This window comes from Nicotiana tabacum, chromosome 18, assembly GCF_000715075.1.
Source record: "Nicotiana tabacum cultivar K326 chromosome 18, ASM71507v2, whole genome shotgun sequence".
NCBI classification, from domain to species: Eukaryota; Viridiplantae; Streptophyta; class Magnoliopsida; order Solanales; family Solanaceae; genus Nicotiana; species Nicotiana tabacum.
In genome coordinates, this window is record NC_134097.1 from 56688420 (window position 1) to 56710105 (window position 21686).

At 39.5% G+C, this 21686-nt stretch overlaps 1 protein-coding gene across 6 annotated transcripts in view; it reads left to right on the top strand.

Annotated features, from left to right (window-relative positions):
* Positions 1-21686, top strand: part of LOC107776387 (rho GTPase-activating protein REN1-like) — a 68952-nt gene that overhangs the window by 13934 nt on the left and 33332 nt on the right. For all 6 annotated transcript variants that reach the window (XM_075236866.1, XM_075236865.1, XM_075236867.1 and 3 more), the window contains 3 exons: positions 8120-8264; positions 9311-9430; positions 13513-13590. In XM_075236866.1, the coding sequence (XP_075092967.1) occupies positions 8120-8264; positions 9311-9430; positions 13513-13590 (343 nt within the window). The remainder of the gene's footprint in view (positions 1-8119; positions 8265-9310; positions 9431-13512; positions 13591-21686) is intronic.

Here is a 21686-nt window from a genome sequence, read left to right on the forward strand (position 1 = left end):
TGGCACGATCTGAAAACAAAAGAAGGGTAACATTTCCTAAATGCCCTATAGCCTCTCAATTATAAATGTGGTGTGCAACACACCCATAAGTGAGACTCTACTAGGCACGGCTTTGTAGACTCCCTAAGACACGACCCGCTCTGATACCACTTTGTCACGCCCCAAACTTGGGGAGGCGTGGCTGGCACCTGGTGCCGTACTCGCCCGAGCGAACCACTCTGTAACTCTTTGTTTTTTTTTTCTTCTAACTATCATAGGCCAACATGGCTACAACTTGTAATGTATAACTATAAGTGGGCCACAACTCGTATCAATGAACCATAGTTCTTATAACATGAATACATATGGGCCGTCAAGGCCTCTGACATACTGTACATAATGAACCTTTATCTACAAAGCCTCGAAGATTATTTGACATCAAATGGGACAAGGTGCCGGCCTACCTACAAGTCTGTAGCAAACTCTGACACGATGATTCATAGACTCGGCTGCACTCCGAATGAGGTGGAGTCTTACCGATCCTTTGGTGAATGCCAATCTCGTCTACTATGAGGGCTCGTCAAACTGATTATTTATACCTGCATGCATGAATGCAACATCCCCAACAAAAGGACGTCAGTACGAATAATGTACTGAGTATGTAAGGCGGAACTGAAACACAATAATAAGTCAACATTAATTAAGGACATATAAGAATCAACCTGAATCTCCGAAGTGCCACCGCATATGCATACTTATTATACTTACATATATATAATGCTTCTCTTTGAGACTATTATCCATATCGTATGATGCATGACTGCCCAACTGATCAGTGGTAACTGCCCAACCGGCCGTAGCACGGTGGTAAATGTATGACTGCCCGACCGGCCGTAGCTCGGTGGTAAATGTGTAACTGCCCAACCGGCCGTAACTCGGTGGTAAATGCATGACTGCCCAACCGGTGGTAAACAATGATACATAACTGCCCAACAGGTAGTAACTGCCCGACCGACCGCAGCCCGGTGATAAATGCATGTTTGTCCAACCGGCCGTAGCACGGTGGTAAATGTATAACTGCCTAACCGGCCATAGCACGGTGGTAAATGCATGAAGATGCACGTATCACTTATATTATGAACATTAATATCTTTATCATATACCTCAATAGGGAACTAGATACGTACTTAGACATGCTTGAATATCACTTTACGAGAATGAATAACATAGACATCCTTAACTGCTAAGAACAGAACCACCTATGGAATATCATTACGTTTACGTATCGTTACTTGGATCATGCAAAAGAAAGAAGGATTAACCTTAACATACCTGAGCCGATTCTCTTGACAATCGCTCTAACACACGTCTTTACGAAAAACAAGTAACGGCGGATCGAATTAGAGGCTTCTCAGCATATCTATTTTCAGATAAGCCACAGGATCTTCATAGCAATAAAAGAGGGTACAAGCACTACACTTTGGATCTCAGAAACGGAAAGATTGTGACTAGAGCAGATTATAAATTGGGTGACCAATTTAATCTCCTATACAAGTACCAAGTTTCACTTAATCACTCCCTTATTGGATCTAAGATGCTGTTATTGAAGACCATGAAATCTTCTTCAATGCACACTTACGTATACTACCAAAGAGGACAGTAACTATGCAACAAATATTTTGAGCTATGGATCCCCTCAGTAGAGCTCAATCCTTCTTATATTGATATAGCACGTGTAGGCCTAGCTAGCAATCTTTCATGGGGTAGTTTCAAAATAAATACTAGTATTATAACTAAGTAACCAAATTGGTTGCCACCTAATCATAAATGACCAGGAGTCATTTGTTTGGTTTGTGTCTCGCTGCCACGTGGGTGTGGGGAGGGGCTTTAATCTTATTCCATATCCAATTAATTAATTAGGTAATATTCCGTTACCTGGTAATTAACCAATTACCTGTATAATTAAAAGTTATCTCAAATTACTTAAAATACTACTCACTTTTAACACACTTTATACCTCTTACTATCATGGTCATGTGGTACCATATAAAATTAATACATACGCTATTATTTCATTAAAACATCCATGTAAAAATACACATATTTTCTTAACTTCTAATTTTCCTAATCTCATATAAAGAGTACAAATTTTCATACGCGTAATTCTTAAAATGGTAAAAAGATAACCTTCATTTCTTGTGAGAAAATAATTTTTATCTTTACAATAAAGAAAATCTCACAAACATATTAAGTGTACAATTTAAAGTATATTCGGAAGTAGTAGTATTAATAACTATATAAAATCATATTTTTCAAAAAAAATTACAAAAATGTTCCACTTAAAATACCATATCAAATATATATATATAACGGTATCAAGGTTATTAAACTTACGACGTGTAATAATTTCACAAGGTTCTGTTGCAATGGACGATGATACAACAACAACGATAACAACAACAACAAAAAACCAACAACAACAAAAAACCAAGTATAATCCCACAAGTGGGGTCTGGGGAGGGTAGTGTGTACGCAGACCTTACCCCTACCTTAAGGATAGAGAGGTGGTTTCCAATAGACCTTACCCCTACCTTGATGATACTGCCTCAAAAAGTGCCATTTGCACCAATAGTTCCACAAGTGGGGTCTGGGGAGGGTAGTGTGTACGCAGACCTTACCCCTACCTTAAGGATAGAGAGGTGGTTTCCAATAGACCTTACCCCTACCTTGATGATACTGCCTCAAAAAGTGCCATTTGCACCAATAGTACTGTGAGAAGGCACGGGAGAAAATATGATATATTGATATTGTGTGTGATGCAATACAAGAGGTGCTATTTATAGCTACTCTATACAAAGGGGATACTACTCCTATTCCAATGTGGGACAATTACATAGCTATCTCTAACACTCCCCTCAAGCCGGAGCATATAAATCATATGTACCGAGCTTGTTACATATATAATCAATGCGAGGACTAGTGAGGGACTTGGTGAAAATATCTGCAAGTTGATCATTCGATCTCACAAACTTCGTAGTAATATCTCCTGAGAGTATCTTTTCTCTGACGAAGTGACAATCAATCTCAATGTGTTTAGTTCTCTCATGAAACACCGGATTTGATGCAATATGAAGTGCAGCTTGATTATCGCACACAAGTTCCATCCGACTGATTTCACCAAATTTCAACTCCTTGAGCAATTGTTTGGTCCAGACTAGTTCACATGTTGCCATAGCCATTGCTCGGTATTCTGCTTCTGCACTAGACCGAGCAACTACATTCTGTTTCTTACTTTTCCAGGACACCAAATTTCCTCCTACTAAAACACAATATCCAGATGTAGAACGTCTATCAGAAGGTGATCCTGCCCAATCAGCATCCGAGTACCCAATGATCTGCTCATGACCTCGATCCTCAAACCGTAATCCTTTACCTGGAGCCGATTTTATATACCGGATAATGCGGGCAACTGCATCCCAATGACTATCACAGGGAGAATTCATAAACTGACTTACAACACTCACAGGATAAGAAATGTCGGGCCTAGTCACTGTGAGATAATTTAATTTACCAACAGCCGCCTATAGCTTGCAGGATCGCTAAGCGGCTCCCCCTGTCCAGGCAGAAGTTTAGAATTCGGATCCATCGGAGTGTCAACAGGTCTGCAACCTGTCATCCCTGTTTCCGCAAGAATGTCTAACACATATTTCCTTTGAGAAATAACAATACCTGAGCTAGATTGAGCAACCTCAATACCTAGAAAGTACTTCAATCTGCCTAGATCCTTAGTTTGAAAGTGCTGGAAGAGATGCTGCTTCAAATTAGTAATACCATCCTGATCATTGCCCGTAATAACAATATCATCAACATAGACTACCAGATAAATACATAGACTTGAAGCAGAGTGGCAATAAAACACAGAGTGATCAGCTTCACTACGAGTCATGCCAAACTCCTGGATAACCGTGCTGAACTTACCAAACCAGGCTCGAGGAGACTGCTTTAGACCATAAAGTGACCGACGCAAGCGACATACAAGGCCACGAGACTCCCCCTGAGCAATAAAACCAGGTGGTTGCTCCATATAAACCTCATCCCCAATATCACCATGAAGAAAGACATTCTTAATGTCCAACTGATAGAGAGGCCAATGACGAACTGCAGCCATGGATAGAAAAAGGCGAACTGATGCCACTTTAGCCACTGGAGAGAAGGTATCACTGTAATCTAGCCCAAATATTTGAGTGTATCCTTTGGCAACAAGACGTGCCTTAAGTCGATCAATCTGGCCATTGGGACCAACTTTGACTGCATAAATCCAACGACAACCAACGGTAGATTTACCTGAAGGAAGAGGAACAAGCTCCCATGTACCACTTGTATGTAAAGCAGACATCTCGTCACTCATAGCCTGTCGCCATCCTGGATGAGACAATGCTTCACCTGTAGACTTAGGGATGGAAACCGAGGACAATGAAGATATAAAAGCATAATGGGGAGATGACAGACGATGATAACTCAAACCAACATAATGAGGATTAGGGTTTAGTGTGGTCCGTATACCTTTTCGAAGTGCAATCGGTGTACTAGGAGCAGGATCCGCAGTAGGAGCCGTGTCAGGTGCAGGACGAGAACCAGATGGGCCTGATGTAGGGCGCAAACGACGATGATAAGTCAAGAGTGGTGTTCCTGTGGCTGGGGAACTAGGAGGGATAACACTGGACTCCTCAAAAGTTGGTATGGGTGAAACCTCTGTGGTTGAAGGTGGAGGAGGATTACTAAACTCCTCAAAAGTCGGTATAGGTAAGACCTCAGATATGTCATGGTGGTCAGCAGAAGTGACATCAGTTGTGAAGAAAGGTTTAGACTCGAAAAATGTGACGTCAGCTGACATAAGGTACCTATGAAGATCAGGTGAATAACAACGATATCCCTTCTGAACACGAGAATAACCAAGGAAGACACACTTGAGAGCACGAGGAGTTAACTTATCTTTCCCTGGGGCTAAGTTATGAACAAAACATGTGCTCCCAAAAACCCGAGGTGGAAGAGGGTATAAGGCTGACTAGGGAAACAATATTGAATGTGGAACCTGACCCTTGATGGGAGATGAAGGCATCCTATTAATCAAATAACAAGCTGTGAGAACTGCATCGCCCCAAAAACGCAGCGGAACACGAGACTCAATTAGAAGTGTGCGAGCAATCTCAATAAGGTGCCTATTCTTTCTTTCTGCAACCCCATTTTGCTGAGGGGTATAAGGACAAGATGTCTGATGAATAATTCCATGAGAAGACATAAACTGCTGAAACTGAGAAGATACATATTCTAAGGCATTATCACTGCGAAAAATGCGGATAGAGACACCAAATTGGTTTTTGATTTCAGCACAAAAACTCTGGAATATAGAGAATAACTCAGAACGATCTTTCATTAAGAAAAGCCAAGTACATCTTGAGTAATCATCAATAAAGCTAACAAAATAAAGATATCCCAAGGTTGAACTGACTCTACATGACTCTCAACACTACGCGTAAAGGAAGCTCGAGTATGTTTCCCAAGCTAACACGACTCACAATCTAATCTAGACAAACTGGATAAACTAGGCACCATCTTTTGAAGTTTGGATAAACTCGAATGTCCTAAACGTCTGTGGATTAGATCTGGAGGATCTGTAACTAGACATGTTGTGGAAGGACTGAGCGAGTTAAGGTAGTAAAGACCTTCTGATTCACGACCTGTACCAATTGTCCGTCCCGTACTGCGGTCCTGCATAATAAAAGAATCATCAATAAAATATATACCACAATTGAGGGCACGAGTCAAACGACTAACAGATGCAAGACTAAAAGGACAACCAGGAACATAAAGAACGGAATCTAGGGTGATAGAAGACAATGGGTTGGCTTGTCCAACTCCTTGTGCCTTAGTTTGACATCCATTGGCTAAAGTAACAGTAGGAAGAGACTGTGAATATACAATATTCGACAAAAGTGATTTATTACCAGAGATATGATCAGAAGCGCCTGAGTCCATGACCCATGGTCCAAGAGTACTAGACTGGGAAACACAAGCAAAAGAATTACCAGCAATAGGAGTGTCAGTCTGGGCAACTGAGGCTACTTGTGGAGATGTTTGCTTACTTGCTCGATACTGAAGGAGCTCATTATATTCTTCTTTAGATACAGAAAAGCCCTGGTTACCTGTAGTTCTCGCTTTGAGCAACGTAGGCATTTTTGGGTGGACGGCCATTTAAGGAATAACACATTTCGCGAGTGTGTCCAAGTTTGTGACAATAAGAACACTTGGGTCTAGATCTCCCAAAACGACCGCCTCCTCGTCTATTCTCCATAGCTTGAGATGCCCGAACATCCACTGTCTGGGATGCAAGAACAGAGGAATCAAGTATCTGTGATGAAATCACTGGGTGACTTGGTGCTGCAGCAAGGCGAAGTAATCGAGAGAATAATTCATCAACTGTAGGGACAGTCGGACTCGCCAAAATCTGGTCTCGTACTGAATCAAGATCATGAGGAAGTCCAGCGAGTGTAAGAACTAGAAACATTTTCTGTCGCTGCTCTTGTTGTTTTGACACACTAGCAGAAACTGACATCAATGTCTCAAATTCCTCCATGACTGTCTGTACCTGACCCAAGTAAGTAGACATATCTAATTCTTGCTTCTTTAAGTTTGTCATCCGTGATATCACATCATAGAAGCAAGATATATCATTAGTGTATAACGTACGAGCCTTTGCCCAAACCAAATAACATGTCTGGAATGGCCGAAACAAAGACATCAACTTAGAATCAATAGAACGCCACAAGATGCTACATAATTGAGCATCAATTTTTGCCCAAAGCGCTATCGCCTTTTCATCTCCTTCGCTAGACTGTTTAATCAGATGATTTTGCACACCTTGACCTTTACACCACAACTCGACAGATGAAGCCCAAGCTAAGTAGTTTGAACCTCCCATTAAAGGTTCCGAGGTAATCATAACATTAGAGTTTCCAGAACTCATGCTTTTAGACCCAAAAACATCAATTCCCAAAGACATCTTGTAAATTATTACCAAATAAGAGAAATAATCAACTGTAATCCACTGAAAATAGAGTAAGGAACACTGAACCAGAATAGTAAACTACTGTAGCAGTTGGAAAGTTACTGTTGCAGCCGGAAAATATTCAAAGTGGTCGGAATGAAATAAAACAGTAGGGGTAGGATCGGAATTACCAGAAGACCCAACTGTTCTGAAGGAACTTTTTCAAAAAATGGCCGGAAGTCAACCTTTTGAAATCACTATTCACGCCGGAAAAATAAAAAAGTGGTCGGAATTTGGTGTAACCTGGATGGGTAGGCTCGGAATTGCAAGGGAAACAATCTGTCTTGAAGAGTCGTCGCCAAAAAATGGCCGGAAGGTGGCCCACGCTACGTTGGAACTGCGCCGGAAAATTTTCTTTGGACAGCTACAGTACCGCCGGAGATTTTCACTGGGATTTGGTCGCCGGACAGTAACTACTCTTGTGGTAGTGTTGGATTTTGTGCACAACACTGACCGAGACAAAGCAGACGCAAAACAACTTTGAAAGTTGCCGGAAAAAAAGGGTTCCGGTGACTGATTTTACTTTCCGGAATCGCTGGAATTTATGCACAGCGATAAATCTCTCACGATAGCTCTGATACCATGTGAGAAGGCACGGGATAAAATATGATATATTGATATTGTGTGTGATGCAATACAAGAGGTGCTATTTATAGCTACTCTATACAAGAGGGATACTACTCCTATCCTAATGTGGGACAATTACATAGCTATCTCTAACATTTACATAGCTATCTCTAACAAGTACATTGTGAAAACTGTAGGCTAATGGTCTACATTTATTTTCATGTTTAGTCAGTCACGTCCTTGCGCCCTTGGTTTTTATGGTGGCAATTATCTTCTGTTACCATGACAGCAATGAATTCATGACAGTAAAACTTCTTTTGCCATTTCTAACAGGGTTCTCTCAACTTTCTGTTTATGCTTTACATTGTTGTCATTTCATCATCATTAGTACTATCATTGCTCTGGGTATGTGCTTCTAGAAATATATGAAGCTTGCTTGATTAAGTTCTAAGAGGTTCCCTGCCACAGGCTGAAACACTAGAGGATTTGCTTGAGTGGAAAGCAGCACTTGAGGAGGCTTTGGCAAGTGCACCAAGTGCTGATCCTGTAACTACCCAAAATGGAGTATCTAGGAATGATCAGGGAAATGCAGTTGACCATTCATCAGAGCAGTGTAAGCTTCTCATTCATATGGTTATAAATGATGTGAACCTTTGACGTATATCTGTCAGTTATAAGAACAAATTGTGGGGAAAATCTGCCTATTATATAGCCTTCCTTACATTTGATTTACAAGACAATTCTTTTGCGAGAAAACAGAATTTCATTCTGCTTGTGCTTTTTTGATTTTTAAGCTATAACATTCATCATTTTGTCTAAATGTGTCTGTGTGTTTGGTTGTGAATATCTATTTCTTTTGCATTATTAAAATCGGTGAAGGGCTGGCAACAGTTCGGTTACATTTAGGGGATGCCAAACTCTTTGAAGGGGATGTCATTAAATCTCAGCATCACAATGTCTAACTATAATCTACTCGTCCACAGTGCAACTGTACAACCACTTCATTGAGATTTTGCTGCTCATCTGGCCTGAAATGATTATCACATATCAACAGAGTTATTTCAAGGGCTTATGCCCGATGAGGTTTTCTGAATGTTGCAACTGCATTGACCTAACCTGCATGGCTTTAAGGGTTAAAAGATAATCATTTGGTTACCCATTCGAGTTGCCAAATAAATATTGCTGAGATTATCTATTAACCCTTAAAGCTGAGATCTTTTAACTTACATGGGAATGTATTTATTATTTTGTGTTGGGATACAATGTGGAGTATAAGAACTCATAAACTAGCAATGCCTAGAAAACAATACCTAAGATGAAAATAACTCCCTTAAAGTTAAAAAGCAAGCATTTCAAAGTAGGCGTGTGCTGTAGCAACTAAAGAGAAACATCTTTTTCTATAAAAATAGAAGTCATCAACAGTATTATGTAGTAAGAAATCGTAATAATTTTGAACTAAAATTCTTTTTTGTAAAGCTAAACTAGCTCTTGTATACCAATTAGTAAAGCTATGTCTTAAAATTTGGTAAGACAGTTCCTGTATAACAATCTTTTTTTATTATGCACCACATGATAATCCTTTCATAACTTGTCCGTAAAGGTGTTTTAATGATTTTTCTCATGGATCTAACTTTTAATTTCATGGTTTTGATTCTGTAGCAAATGAAAGAGAGCCTGTGAAGTCCTTGGTCCTTGGTCAGCCAGTTTTACTTGCTTTGGAAGATATTGATGGAACCCCATCATTCTTGGAGAAGGCCCTTAGGTTCATAGAAGAGCATGGTGAGCTTCTCCTCCTACTGTATCAAATTAATATTAAACGTTGATGTCTGGATGTATTAGTTCTTCTAGATTCTGAGCTTCATATTCCTGAAATATTTATTTCTCCTCTTAAAGGTAAGTGCAACATATTCCCTATCAGTATTGTCAAAAGCAAAAAGCTCTAAAAGCGCTCCATGTCGATTGGGGCTTTAAGCCCAAACCGCAACTAAAGTGCGGGCTTAAGTAAAAAAGATGCAACTAAGGAAAAAAATTAAAAATTCATATGTCATTTATGATAAAAGAAACAAATTCATTCTTAATATTTTCCTTAACAACTACTCCCTCTGTTCCAGTTTATCTGAACCTATTTCTTTTTTGGTCTGTTCTAAAAAAAATGACCTCTTTCTAAATTTGGAAACAATTTAACTTAAACTTCTAGTTCTACCCTTATTGATAAGCTTTTATAGCCACACAAATACTTTGGCATGTTTAATATCACAAGTTTTAAAAGAATTATAGTCACACAAATATTAGGATAACCACAAGTTTTGAAAGTCTTATTTCTTTCTTAAACTCCGTGCCCAGTCAAACAGGTTCAAATAAATTGGAACGAGGGAGTAATAAACTTATTTGCCGATAATATTTGTTGTTTAGTACCACTCGATTCAATATAGAGCTCATTGGCGATGAGGCACACACCTTAGTGCCTTGCATATACTAGAGTGCAGCAAAAGCAAGGCGAAGCACCCTCCCTAAGCTTTTCTGAGCTTCAGGGCTTAAACGCACCTTAAATGAGCCTTTGATAACAATGTTCCCTATTAATAACTTCTGTTCTGTTGAGGTCTTGCTCTAAGAATGGATTAACAATGTACAAGAAGAGCTCATCACTTACGAGTCTTAGCAATAGTATGGTAACCAATTATTTCCTACTCCTAATATGGTAAGCAAATATTTTACTACTAATATAGAGAATATGTAGAATATTCTACTACTAATTACAGTGTATATGCAGAACATTTTATGGAATCTTAAAAAAAAATATTCTAACGAATCTGGTCAATATTATTAGACTCCCAAAATGGAGTATAGTGATCTTAGACTCTAAGTTTGCCACCACATATATTTGATCCTTGATCCTTACACCGCTTTCAGTGAATTTGTCTGCCAAGTGATTGTTTGAGCCAACAAAACTAGAGGAGATAAGTTTTATATTTTATAGATAAAATGACAATCAATCTATAAGTTGGTCCTCTCATGAATATTAGATCAAGAGCAACAAGTGCAATGCTTATTGCAGCTTTGTTGTCACAAATGAATTTAATTTGCGTTGCCTCTCTGAAGTTAACTCCTCAAATAAATGTTATAGCTATATAAGTTCACATGTTGCTGGAGCTATGGCTCTATGGAGTTAACATTTGTACTTGACATGAGAACCATATCTTGATTCTTACCTTTTCTAGAAAAATTTCAAAAATGCGATTGATAGGACTAGCATTAGTAGGTTGTATTTGACCCAAAGTACCATAAATGAATTTACTTGGGTGGTTGGATTTATCCTTGGGAGGAAGTCCCTCTTTTGGAACCAAGCCCTAACTCAAAGACTCAATACCCGAACTTGCTCTATTCATATGTGTTGGCTGACCGGGCTTTTCACACGTTACTTACATGACACGAGAATATTTTGCGGCCTGGTGGCTTGCCAAGGAATGGCTTTTGCGATACTCACGCAACAAGGCGTAGCTGTGCTTCCTCACTCTTTCCCAACCTCACCTAAATATCGTTTGCGTGTTAGCTGCGTTACGCGAGTGTACTTTTTCTCGTGCAATTCTTGGGGACGCAACACCAATACTCGCCCCTGCCCTGCCTTCCATCTTGGCCTTTGCGTTACTCACACGATTTCTCCCTACTGCTCCGCTTGGTCCCTTGCTAGGCCTAGAAAAATCATGGTTCACGCTAACTTGCTTGATGCGAGGTTATGGCGTGAACATATTTTTCGGCTACTTCAACCTTTGCTTGTTACTTGCATTTATCGTGAGTGCAGGGAAGGATCCTTGTGTTCGAATCCTTGTCTAACTCCAAAAACTTTCCTTTTGGCTACCATATCACTTCGAGACAACTCCAAACTATTTAAGGCACACGTCATGATTTTGAACCTTACCGCAAACAAAAGGTCTGTTATTTAAGTGGAGAAGAGTAGAGGGGCAATGCCTATTATCCATCGAATTTCAAACCTTGTGCTACTGGCCATTGGAGATTTCTTGGTGATAAAAAAAGATAATTTATTGGAGACTCTTGTGATGGTGTACACTTCAAAATGTACACCATACGAGTAGTGACGCCAAATTTTAAAGCGATCACCACCGTGGCTAATTCCAAATCACGATGGGGTAGTTCTGTTCATGGTTCTTCAATAGCCTTGTAGCGTAGGCAATGACCTTACCATTTTCCAATACACATCCCAACCCAACTGTTTGAGCATCACCATGCACGGCGAGACCACCCGAACCTGTCAGCAAGGTTAACACCGGTGCTGAGTCAAAACTCTTAGACACTCTTTTCACCAGTGTCGAACCACTGAAACTTTGCGTCTTTCTTCATTGTCAACCTTATCAATGACGCAGCAAGAGTAAAAAAACCCTTAAATGAACCTATAATACCTGGCCAATTCCATGAAACTCTAAATTTTTGTTGGTATCATCGGTCTTAGTCAACTCTGGACTGCTTCTACTTTCTATGGACAAGGGCCGGTGTACAATTTGAAGTACGGGTTTGATAGAGCTCAGTAGCTTAAAACCTGTATTTGTCTTAAGAAATACATTTACTATGTACAAATTATTAATTTAGAACCCATTAACTCAAAAGGGCTAAAATCTCAACCCATAACTTCAAATTTCGGATCCAGCTCTCTCTATGGATCGACTTTAATAACTTCACTTGCAACAATATGGCCCAAGAATGGCACTACCTCGAGCCAAAACTTACACTTGGAGAATCTAGCATACAACTTATGCTCCCTAAGTGCTTGGAAAGTCGTTCTGCAAGTTCTCGTTCTCAACACATCACCAAGTCATCTCCAACACTTATGTTACCATCCCGAACACATTTCAACATCATACACACTCATCTGCACATACACTATCCATCTAATTTAGAACTGAGCATAATTTAAGCTTAAACAAGTTCCAAGTTTTGGGGGGGGGGGGAGTACAGGTTCATAGAATAGAAGTTCTGTTGGCTAAATACATGTGTATTTTGTTTGACACATAAATAGGTGTCTTGTATTAATCAGGTCATTATTACGCCTTTTTCTGCTCTTCATTCTCACAGAACCAATGTTCCTGTGAACCATGAGGAACAAAAATTGATTCTTCCCGTTTATTGCGGTCGCTGAGAAGGTATAACTCAGCTCAGTATGCATTTTATCCTTCTTCATGAACTAGTTGAGGAAGAAAGAGTCAGTTCTTTATGAAGATGTTAAAGGAGATTGAATCATTTTAAAGACAATAATTTTTAGAAGTTGAATGCATCATCATCTGCCTGTTAAAGAAAATGATTAATGTGGTGCACTTACAATGTCTTTCGATAAATCCTACCTACGCTCTACAAGAACTTCCTACTCATTTCTTAAATTCCTTTTTCCTCCCTGCTTGTTGTTGACCTACATCTGATCAGTTTGTTGCTCCTAATTATAGATTTATGGCAATTTTTTTCTAGAAAGTGAAATTATTGGAACTAATGAATTCAAATAGGTAAATTACATGTACATATATAAAACAGTGAATGGAGGTATCAGTGAGTTGCTGCTTAAACAATAAAGTAGGAGGCTATTCTGAGACCCTTTTACTTTGACATTTTCTGGAACTCGGATTACATTATTTTGTGTAGTCAAGGATTATAAATAAAGCATTTACTTCAACCAGAAGATGAACTACATCCTCTCTCTGCTTTGGTGTTCTAAGTGCAGTATTTCTGGGTACACAATATGCCAAAGTTCTATTGAGCTATAATCTTCAACTAATGCTTCTCATTAGTTGTAAAGTTTATTTAGTTATTTAATGTCTGTGAATTCTCATTTCATGATGCTGATTTATAATATTTTCCAGGAGTGAGAGTTGAAGGTATCTTGCGGCAAGCAGCAGATGTTGAAAATGTCGAACGTCGGATACGGGAATATGAACAGGGTTTGCTTACTGCAATTCAGTTTCTTTCCTCTTTGAATCTTCTATTGCCAGTATACCATATCTATCTTGTTCAATGTTTGCGTTGTGGTCACTTAATGCTTGCCAAAATGTGTTTACCTTGGAAATTGAGGATGTTAGATAGTTATGTATAAATAGTCCTAGTCTCATATGTAGTAGGAGTAGAATATGTCCTAGTCTTATATGTAGTAAGAGTATATAGGTATTATATATAGGGATCATTGTATAATTGTTAATAAATAGATTTTTCTCCCGTACATTCTCACATGGTATCAGAGCTTCAGTGAGAAAATTATCGTTGTGCGTCATTCCAGTGACATCCGGGAAGAAAGATCTCATCGCCGTGCAATTTTCCGGCAACTTTGTCTTGTTCGCAGGGTTCATTATTGCTACAGTGGTACTGTACATATACCAGTACCACCATTAAATTCGAAACCCTTGTGCGACCAAACCCCAGAAATTCCAGTCTCATCGGAACAAAAAAATTCAGTCACCTTGTGTCTTTCCGGTAGACGAATCAAGATTGATTTGCGTTGTTTCCTCATCGGTGAGTGTTGTGTGAAAACCAACACTACTATCTTGTTCGGAAAAGTCAGGCGATAAAACCCTAGTCATTCGCTCCCGCAGAAAGTCCCTCACGCACCTCTGCGCGCCGCCCGAACTAGGGTTCCTACGAGCTACAGTAACTTTTTCGGCGCTTGTGAACCATTCCGGTCACTTTTTGACAAAACTTCTTCAAGACAACTTACTCGTCCAGTGATTCCGAGCCTACCCATATAAATTATATCAAATTCTGACAACCTTTATTTTTTTCCGGCGTGAACAATGCACTTTTTCCAGCGTGAACAATGCACCTTAACGTGGAAAATCCTTCAAATCGAAGGTAAAAACTACGGGATGACAAAGATCCAAAAGGCTCCAGTACAACAATAAGAGGGTTAGAAAGTTCTCCAAATTGGCTACACAACAAGTGCCAAACACGGAGCAACAATAGCAAAAACAATTCAATTGAAGAAAGAGGAGAAACCACAAAAACGGAATTGTTGTTCAAGGCTCAATATTAGATGCTACGGGCCTCCAAATTCGATCTCCACTGTTCAAATCAAAGACCAAGATGTTAGGAACACTTAGTCATATTTTAGCCCGATCTAACGATGAATGAATCTGAAAACGTGATTTGAAGCTGGCTGGTTGGAATAAACTCTGCAGCAAAACGAATACTTTTTCTTCTCTCTTCTCTCTTGATGGAAGCTCTCTAAAAAACCACTCTTATGTGCTAAAGTTTTTCAAAGACTTATATCAATAAGCATAGAGCAATTCTCCAATGCACTATTTATAGATAATGAGTGGTGTTTTCTCTTAAAGCCAAAACCAACTTCAATTAGGAATAAAAATCGAATCCAATTCCGAATAGGAATGGAAACCAGAAGAGAATAGGATTAGGCCATTGGGCCTTTGGCTGAATGACATGGACATGGCCCAACACATTCCATATACCTCTAAGAACTAGAGAGTGGAGGTGGCTTTTTATATGTTTATTTTAAGTTATTCGGTGAATATGATCTTATCTGGGTCAGATGCTATACAATTGCTTGTCATATAACCTTTGTAGCTTTTTTTTTCTTTTGATAAACTAATCTTTGTAGGTTATAACCCGAATATATAACTTTCTAATCCGTGGTGTACACTTTCTGCTGGACATTAAGGCACAAAGAGTTTATTTACCCATCATTTTCTTTTTTTCTTTCTTTTCATTTGAATATTGCTCTCTGAATTTTCTGAATTTAAGTGAAAAAATATTAATGTCTCATGTTTTTTCTGTACCATCTTGGTACCAATTTAATAATATTCTTTACCTTATCAAAAATGAAATATTTATATCTCACTTGTCCCCTTGGACCATTAATGTGATGCATCAAATTTTAGGAATTATTTTCTCAATTTAACAAAACATTCTAGCCCCGTGTTGCATATACCTGAGCTTGCCACTACCAAAACACAACTTCAAATCCGCAGTACCTTTCAGATACCTTAATATCCATTTTATTGCATCCCAATGTTCTGTTCCATTATTAGAAAAAAATCTACTAATAGTACCAATGACATATGCAATATCTGGTCTAGTGCAAACCATAGCATACATTAAACTACCAACAACAAAAGAGAAAGGAATACGAGACATCTCATTTTCTCTTCATCAGTTGATAGGCTCTAACTAATACTCAATTTAAAGTGTATATCATTAAAGTGTATAGCAAGAGGAGTACTAACTATATTTGCATCTGTCAAATTGAACCTCTTGAGTACCTTCTCAATGTATTGCTTTTGGGACAAAATAACTCCTTTCTATCTCCGTGTCAGTGGATTTGAATGCCCAAGATTTTCTTTGTTGGCCCTAAGTCCTTCATCGCAAATGATTTGCTCAACTGCTTCTTAAGGGCTTCAATTCTGGATTTATTCTTGCCAATAATAAGCATATCCTCCACATAAAGCAATAAGATAATAAAATCATCATCGTAGAACTTCTGGAAGAATACATAGTGATTTGAAGAAATTTTCTTATACCCTTATTTTTGTATGACAGATTCAAACTTCAAATACCATTGCCTTGGAGCTTGTTTCAATCCATACATGCTCTTTTTCAATTTGCAAACATAGTTTTCGTTTCCCTTAGTTACAAAACCCTCAGGTTGCTCCATATAAATCTCTTCATCTAAATTACCATGAAGAAAAACAGTCTTTACATCCATCCGCTCAACCTCTAAATCTAGACTCGTGGCTAAGCTTAGAATCACACGAATAGAAGACATCTTCACAACAGGGGAGAAAATTTCCTCAAAGTCAACTCTCTTCTTCTGGCCAAAACCTTTAACATCTAATCTCACCTTGTACCTAGGCGCAAAGGTATGTTGATGTTGCTTTATTCTGAATATCCATTTGTTTGATAAGCTCTCCTACCTTTCGGTAATTTCACTAACTCATATATGCCATTTTCATGGAGTAACTTCATCTCATCTTTCATTGCTTCTATCTACTGATCTTTGTGAGTATCCTGCATGACTTTTTCATAACTCAGATATAGATGTTGTGAGAAGGCACGGGAGAAAATATGATATATATTGATATGTTGTGTGTGATGCAATACAAGAGGTGCTATTTATAGCTACTCTATACAAAGGGGATACTACTCCTATTCCAATGTGGGACAATTACATAGCTATCTCTAACACTCCCCCTCAAGTCGGAGCATATAAATCATATGTACCGAGCTTGTTACATATATAATCAATGCGAGGACTAGTGAGGGACTTGGTGAAAATATCTGCAAGTTGATCATTCGATCTCACAAACTTCGTAGTAATATCTCCTGAGAGTATCTTTTCTCTGACGAAGTGACAATCAATCTCAATGTGTTTAGTTCTCTCATGAAACACCGGATTTGCTGCAATATGAAGTGCAGCTTGATTATCGCACACAAGTTCCATCCGACTGATTTCACCAAATTCGGATCCATCGGAGTGTCAACAGGTCTGCAACCTGTCATCCCTGTTTCCGCAAGAATGTCTAACACATATTTCCTTTGAGAAATAACAATACCTGAGCTAGATTGAGCAACCTCAATACCTAGAAAGTACTTCAATCTGCCTAGATCCTTAGTTTGAAAGTGCTGGAAGAGATGCTGCTTCAAATTAGTAATACCATCCTGATCATTGCCCGTAATAACAATATCATCAACATAGACTACCAGATAAATACATAGACTTGAAGCAGGGTGGCAATAAAACACAGAGTGATCAGCTTTACTACGAGTCATGCCAAACTCCTGGATAACCGCGTTGAACTTACCAAACCAGGCTCGAGGAGACTGCTTTAGACCATAAAGTGACCGACGCAAGCGACATACAACGCCACGAGACTCCCCCTGAGTAATAAAACCAGGTGGTTGCTCCATATAAACCTCATTCCTCAAGATCACCATGAAGAAAGACATTCTTAATGTCCAACTGATAGAGGGGCCAATGACGAACTGCAGCCATGGATAGAAAAAGGCGAACTGATGCCACTTTAGCCACTGGAGAGAAGGTATCACTGTAATCTAGCCCAAATATTTGAGTGTATCCTTTGGCAACAAGACGTGCCTTAAGTCGATCAATCTGGCCATCGGGACCAACTTTGACTGCATAAATCCAACGACAACCAACGGTAGATTTACCTGAAGGAAGAGGAACAAACTCCCATGTACCACTTGTATGTAAAGCAGACATCTCGTCACTCATAGCCTGTCGCCATCCTGGATGAGACAATGCTTAACCTGTAGACTTAGGGATGGAAACCGAGGACAATGAAGATATAAAAGCATAATGGGGAGATGAAACACGTTGATAACTCAAACCAACATAATGAGGATTAGGGTTTAGTGTGGTCCGTATACCTTTTCGAAGTGCAATCAGTGTACTAGGAGCAGGATCCGCAGTAGGAGCCGTGTCAGGTGCAGGACGAGAACCAGATGGGCCTGATGTAGGGCGCGAACGACGATGATAAGTCAAGAGTGGTGTTCCTGTGGCTGGGGAACTAGGAGGGATAACACTGGACTCATCAAAAGTTGGTATGGGTGAAACCTCTGTGGTTAAAGGTGGAGGAGGATTACTAAACTCCTCAAAAGTCGGTATAGGTAAGACCTCAGATATGTCATGGTGGTCAGCAGAAGTGACATCAGTTGTGAAGAAAGGTTTAGACTCGAAAAATGTGACGTCAGCTGACATAAGGTACCTATGAAGATCGGGTGAATAACAACGATATCCCTTCTGAACACGAGAATAACCAAGGAAGACACACTTGAGAGCACGAGGAGCTAACTTATCTTTCCCCGGGGCTAAGTTATGAACAAAACATGTGCTCCCAAAAACCCGAGGTGGAAGACGGTATAAGGCTGACTAGGGAAACAATATTGAATGTGGAATCTGACCCTTGATGGGAGATGAAGGCATCCTATTAATCAAATAACAAGCTGTGAGAACTGCATCGCCCCAAAAACGCAGCGGAACACGAGACTCAATTAGAAGTGTGCGAGCAGTCTCAATAAGGTGCCTATTCTTTCTTTCTGCAACCCCATTTTGCTGAGGGGTATAAGGACAAGATGTCTGATGAATAATTCCATGAGAAGACATAAACTGCTGAAACTGAGAAGATACATATTCTTAGGCATTATCACTGCGAAAAAATGCTGATAGAGACACCAAATTGGTTTTTGATTTCAGCACAAAAACTCTGGAATATAGAGAATAACTCAGAACGATCTTTCATTAAGAAAAGTCAAGTACATCTTGAGTAATCATCAATAAAGCTAACAAAATAACGAAATCCCAAGGTTGAACTGACTCTACTAGGACCTCATATATCAGAATGAACCAAGGAGAAAACAGACTCTGCATGACTCTCAACACTACGCGTAAAGGAAGCTCGGGTATGTTTCCCAAGCTGACACGACTCACAATCTAATCTAGACAAACTGGATAAACTAGGCACCATCTTTTGAAGTTTGGATAAACTCGGATGTCCTAAACGTCTGTGGATTAGATCTGGAGGATCTGTAACTAGACATGTTGTGGAAGGACTGAGCGAGTTAAGGTAGTAAAGACCTTCTGATTCACGACCTGTACCAATTGTCCGTCCCGTACTGCGGTCCTGCATAATAAAAGAATCATTAATAAAATATATACCACAATTGAGGGCACGAGTCAAACGACTAACAGATGCAAGACTAAAAGGACAACCAGGAACATAAAGAACGGAATCTAGGGTGATAGAAGACAATGGGTTGGCTTGTCCAACTCCTTGTGCCTTAGTTTGACATCCATTGGCTAAAGTAACAGTAGGAAGAGACTATGAATATACAATATTCGACAAAAGTGATTTATTACCAGAGATATGATCAGAAGCGCCTGAGTCCATGACCCATGGTCCAAGAGTACTAGACTGGGAAACACAAGCAAAAGAATTACCAGCAATAGGAGTGTCAGTCTGGGCAACTGAGGCTACTTGTGGAGATGTTTGCTTACTTGCTCGATACTGAAGGAGCTCATTATATTCTTCTTTAGATACAGAAAAGCCCTGGTTACCTGTAGTCTCGCTTTGAGCAACGTAGGCATTTTTGGGTGGACGGCCATTTAAGGGAATAACACATTTCGCGAGTGTGTCCAAGTTTGTGACAATAAGAACACTTGGGTCTAGATCTCCCAAAACGACCGCCTCCTCGTCTATTCTCCATAGCTTGAGATGCCCGAACATCCACTGTCTGGGATGCAAGAACAGAGGAATCAAGTATCTGTGATGAAATCACTGGGTGACTTGGTGCTGCAGCAAGGCGAAGTAATCGAGAGAATAATTCATCAACTGTAGGGACAGTCGGACTCGCCAAAATCTGGTCTCGTACTGAATCAAGATCATGAGGAAGTCCAGCGAGTGTAAGAACTAGAAACATTTTCTGTCGCTGCTCTTGTTGTTTTGACACACTAGCAGAAACTGGCATCAATGTCTCAAATTCCTCCATGACTGTCTGTACCTGACCCAAGTAAGTAGACATATCTAATTCTTGCTTCTTTAAGTTTGTCATCCGTGATATCACATCATAGAAGCGAGATATATCATTAGTGTATAACGTACGAGCCTTTGCCCAAACCAAATAACATGTCTGGAATGGCCGAGACAAAGGCATCAACTTAGAATCAATAGAACGCCACAAGATGCTACATAATTGAGCATCAATTTTTGCCCAAAGCGCTATCGCCTTTTCATCTCCTTCGCTAGACTGTTTAATCAGATGATTTTGCACACCTTGACCTTTACACCACAACTCGACAGATGAAGCCCAAGCTAAGTAGTTTGAACCTCCCATTAAAGGTTCCGAGGTAATCATAACATTAGAGTTTCCAGAACTCATGCTTTTAGACCCAAAAACATCAATTCCCATCTTGTAAATTATTACCAAATAAGAGAAATAATCAACTGTAATCCACTGAAAATAGAGTAAGGAACACTGAACCAGAATAGTAAACTACTGTTGCAGTTGGAAAGTTACTGTTGCAGCCGGAAAATATTCAAAGTGGTCGGAATGAAATAAAAATAGTAGGGGTAGGATCGGAATTACCAGAAGACCCAACTGTTCTGAAGGAACTTTTTCAAAAAAATGGCCGAAAGTCAACTTTTTGAAATCACTATTCACGCCGGAAAAATATAAAAGTGGTCGGAATTTGGTGTAACCTGGATGGGTAGGCTCGGAATTGCAAGGGAAATAATCTGTCCTGAAGAGTCGTCGCCAAAAAATAGCCGGAAAGTGGCCCACGCAACGTTGGAACTTCGTCGGAAAATTTTCTTTGGACAGCTACAGTACCGCCGGAGATTTTCACTGGGATTTGGTCGCCGGACAGTGACTACTCTTGTGGTAGTGTTGGATTTTGTGCACAACACTAACCGAGACAAAGCAGACGCAAAACAACTTTGAAAGTCGCCGGAAAAAAAGGGTTCCGGTGACTGATTTTACTTCCCGGAATCGCTGGAATTTATGCACAGCGATAAATCTCTCACGATAGCTCTGATACCATGTGAGAAGGCACGGGAGAAAATATGATATATTGATATTGTATGTGATGCAATACAAGAGGTGCTATTTATAGCTACTCTATGCAAAGGGGATACTACTCCTATTCCAATGTGGGACAATTACATAGCTATTTCTAACATCAATTAAAAGTGCATACTCATCAGGAGGATAGCGCATGGATTTTTGCTTCTCCCTTGTAGATTTTCTAAGTGAGGTTTCAGTAGCATTCGAAGTAGTTATTTGAGCAGAAATTGATTGCTGATCAACCACAACTTCATTAATTGGAGCATCCATAACATCTACACCATGATGATCGTTTTGATCTTGATCATTATCTTCATTATTGTCTTGTGTTCCTTCATGTGCAATAGGTGCCTTAGCAATAAAACTGGATCAATATCAACTCAGCTCTCATTATTCTGAGAATCTATCTTCTCAGCTTTGTCAAAATCGTCAATAGTCTAGTTTTCAAAGAATA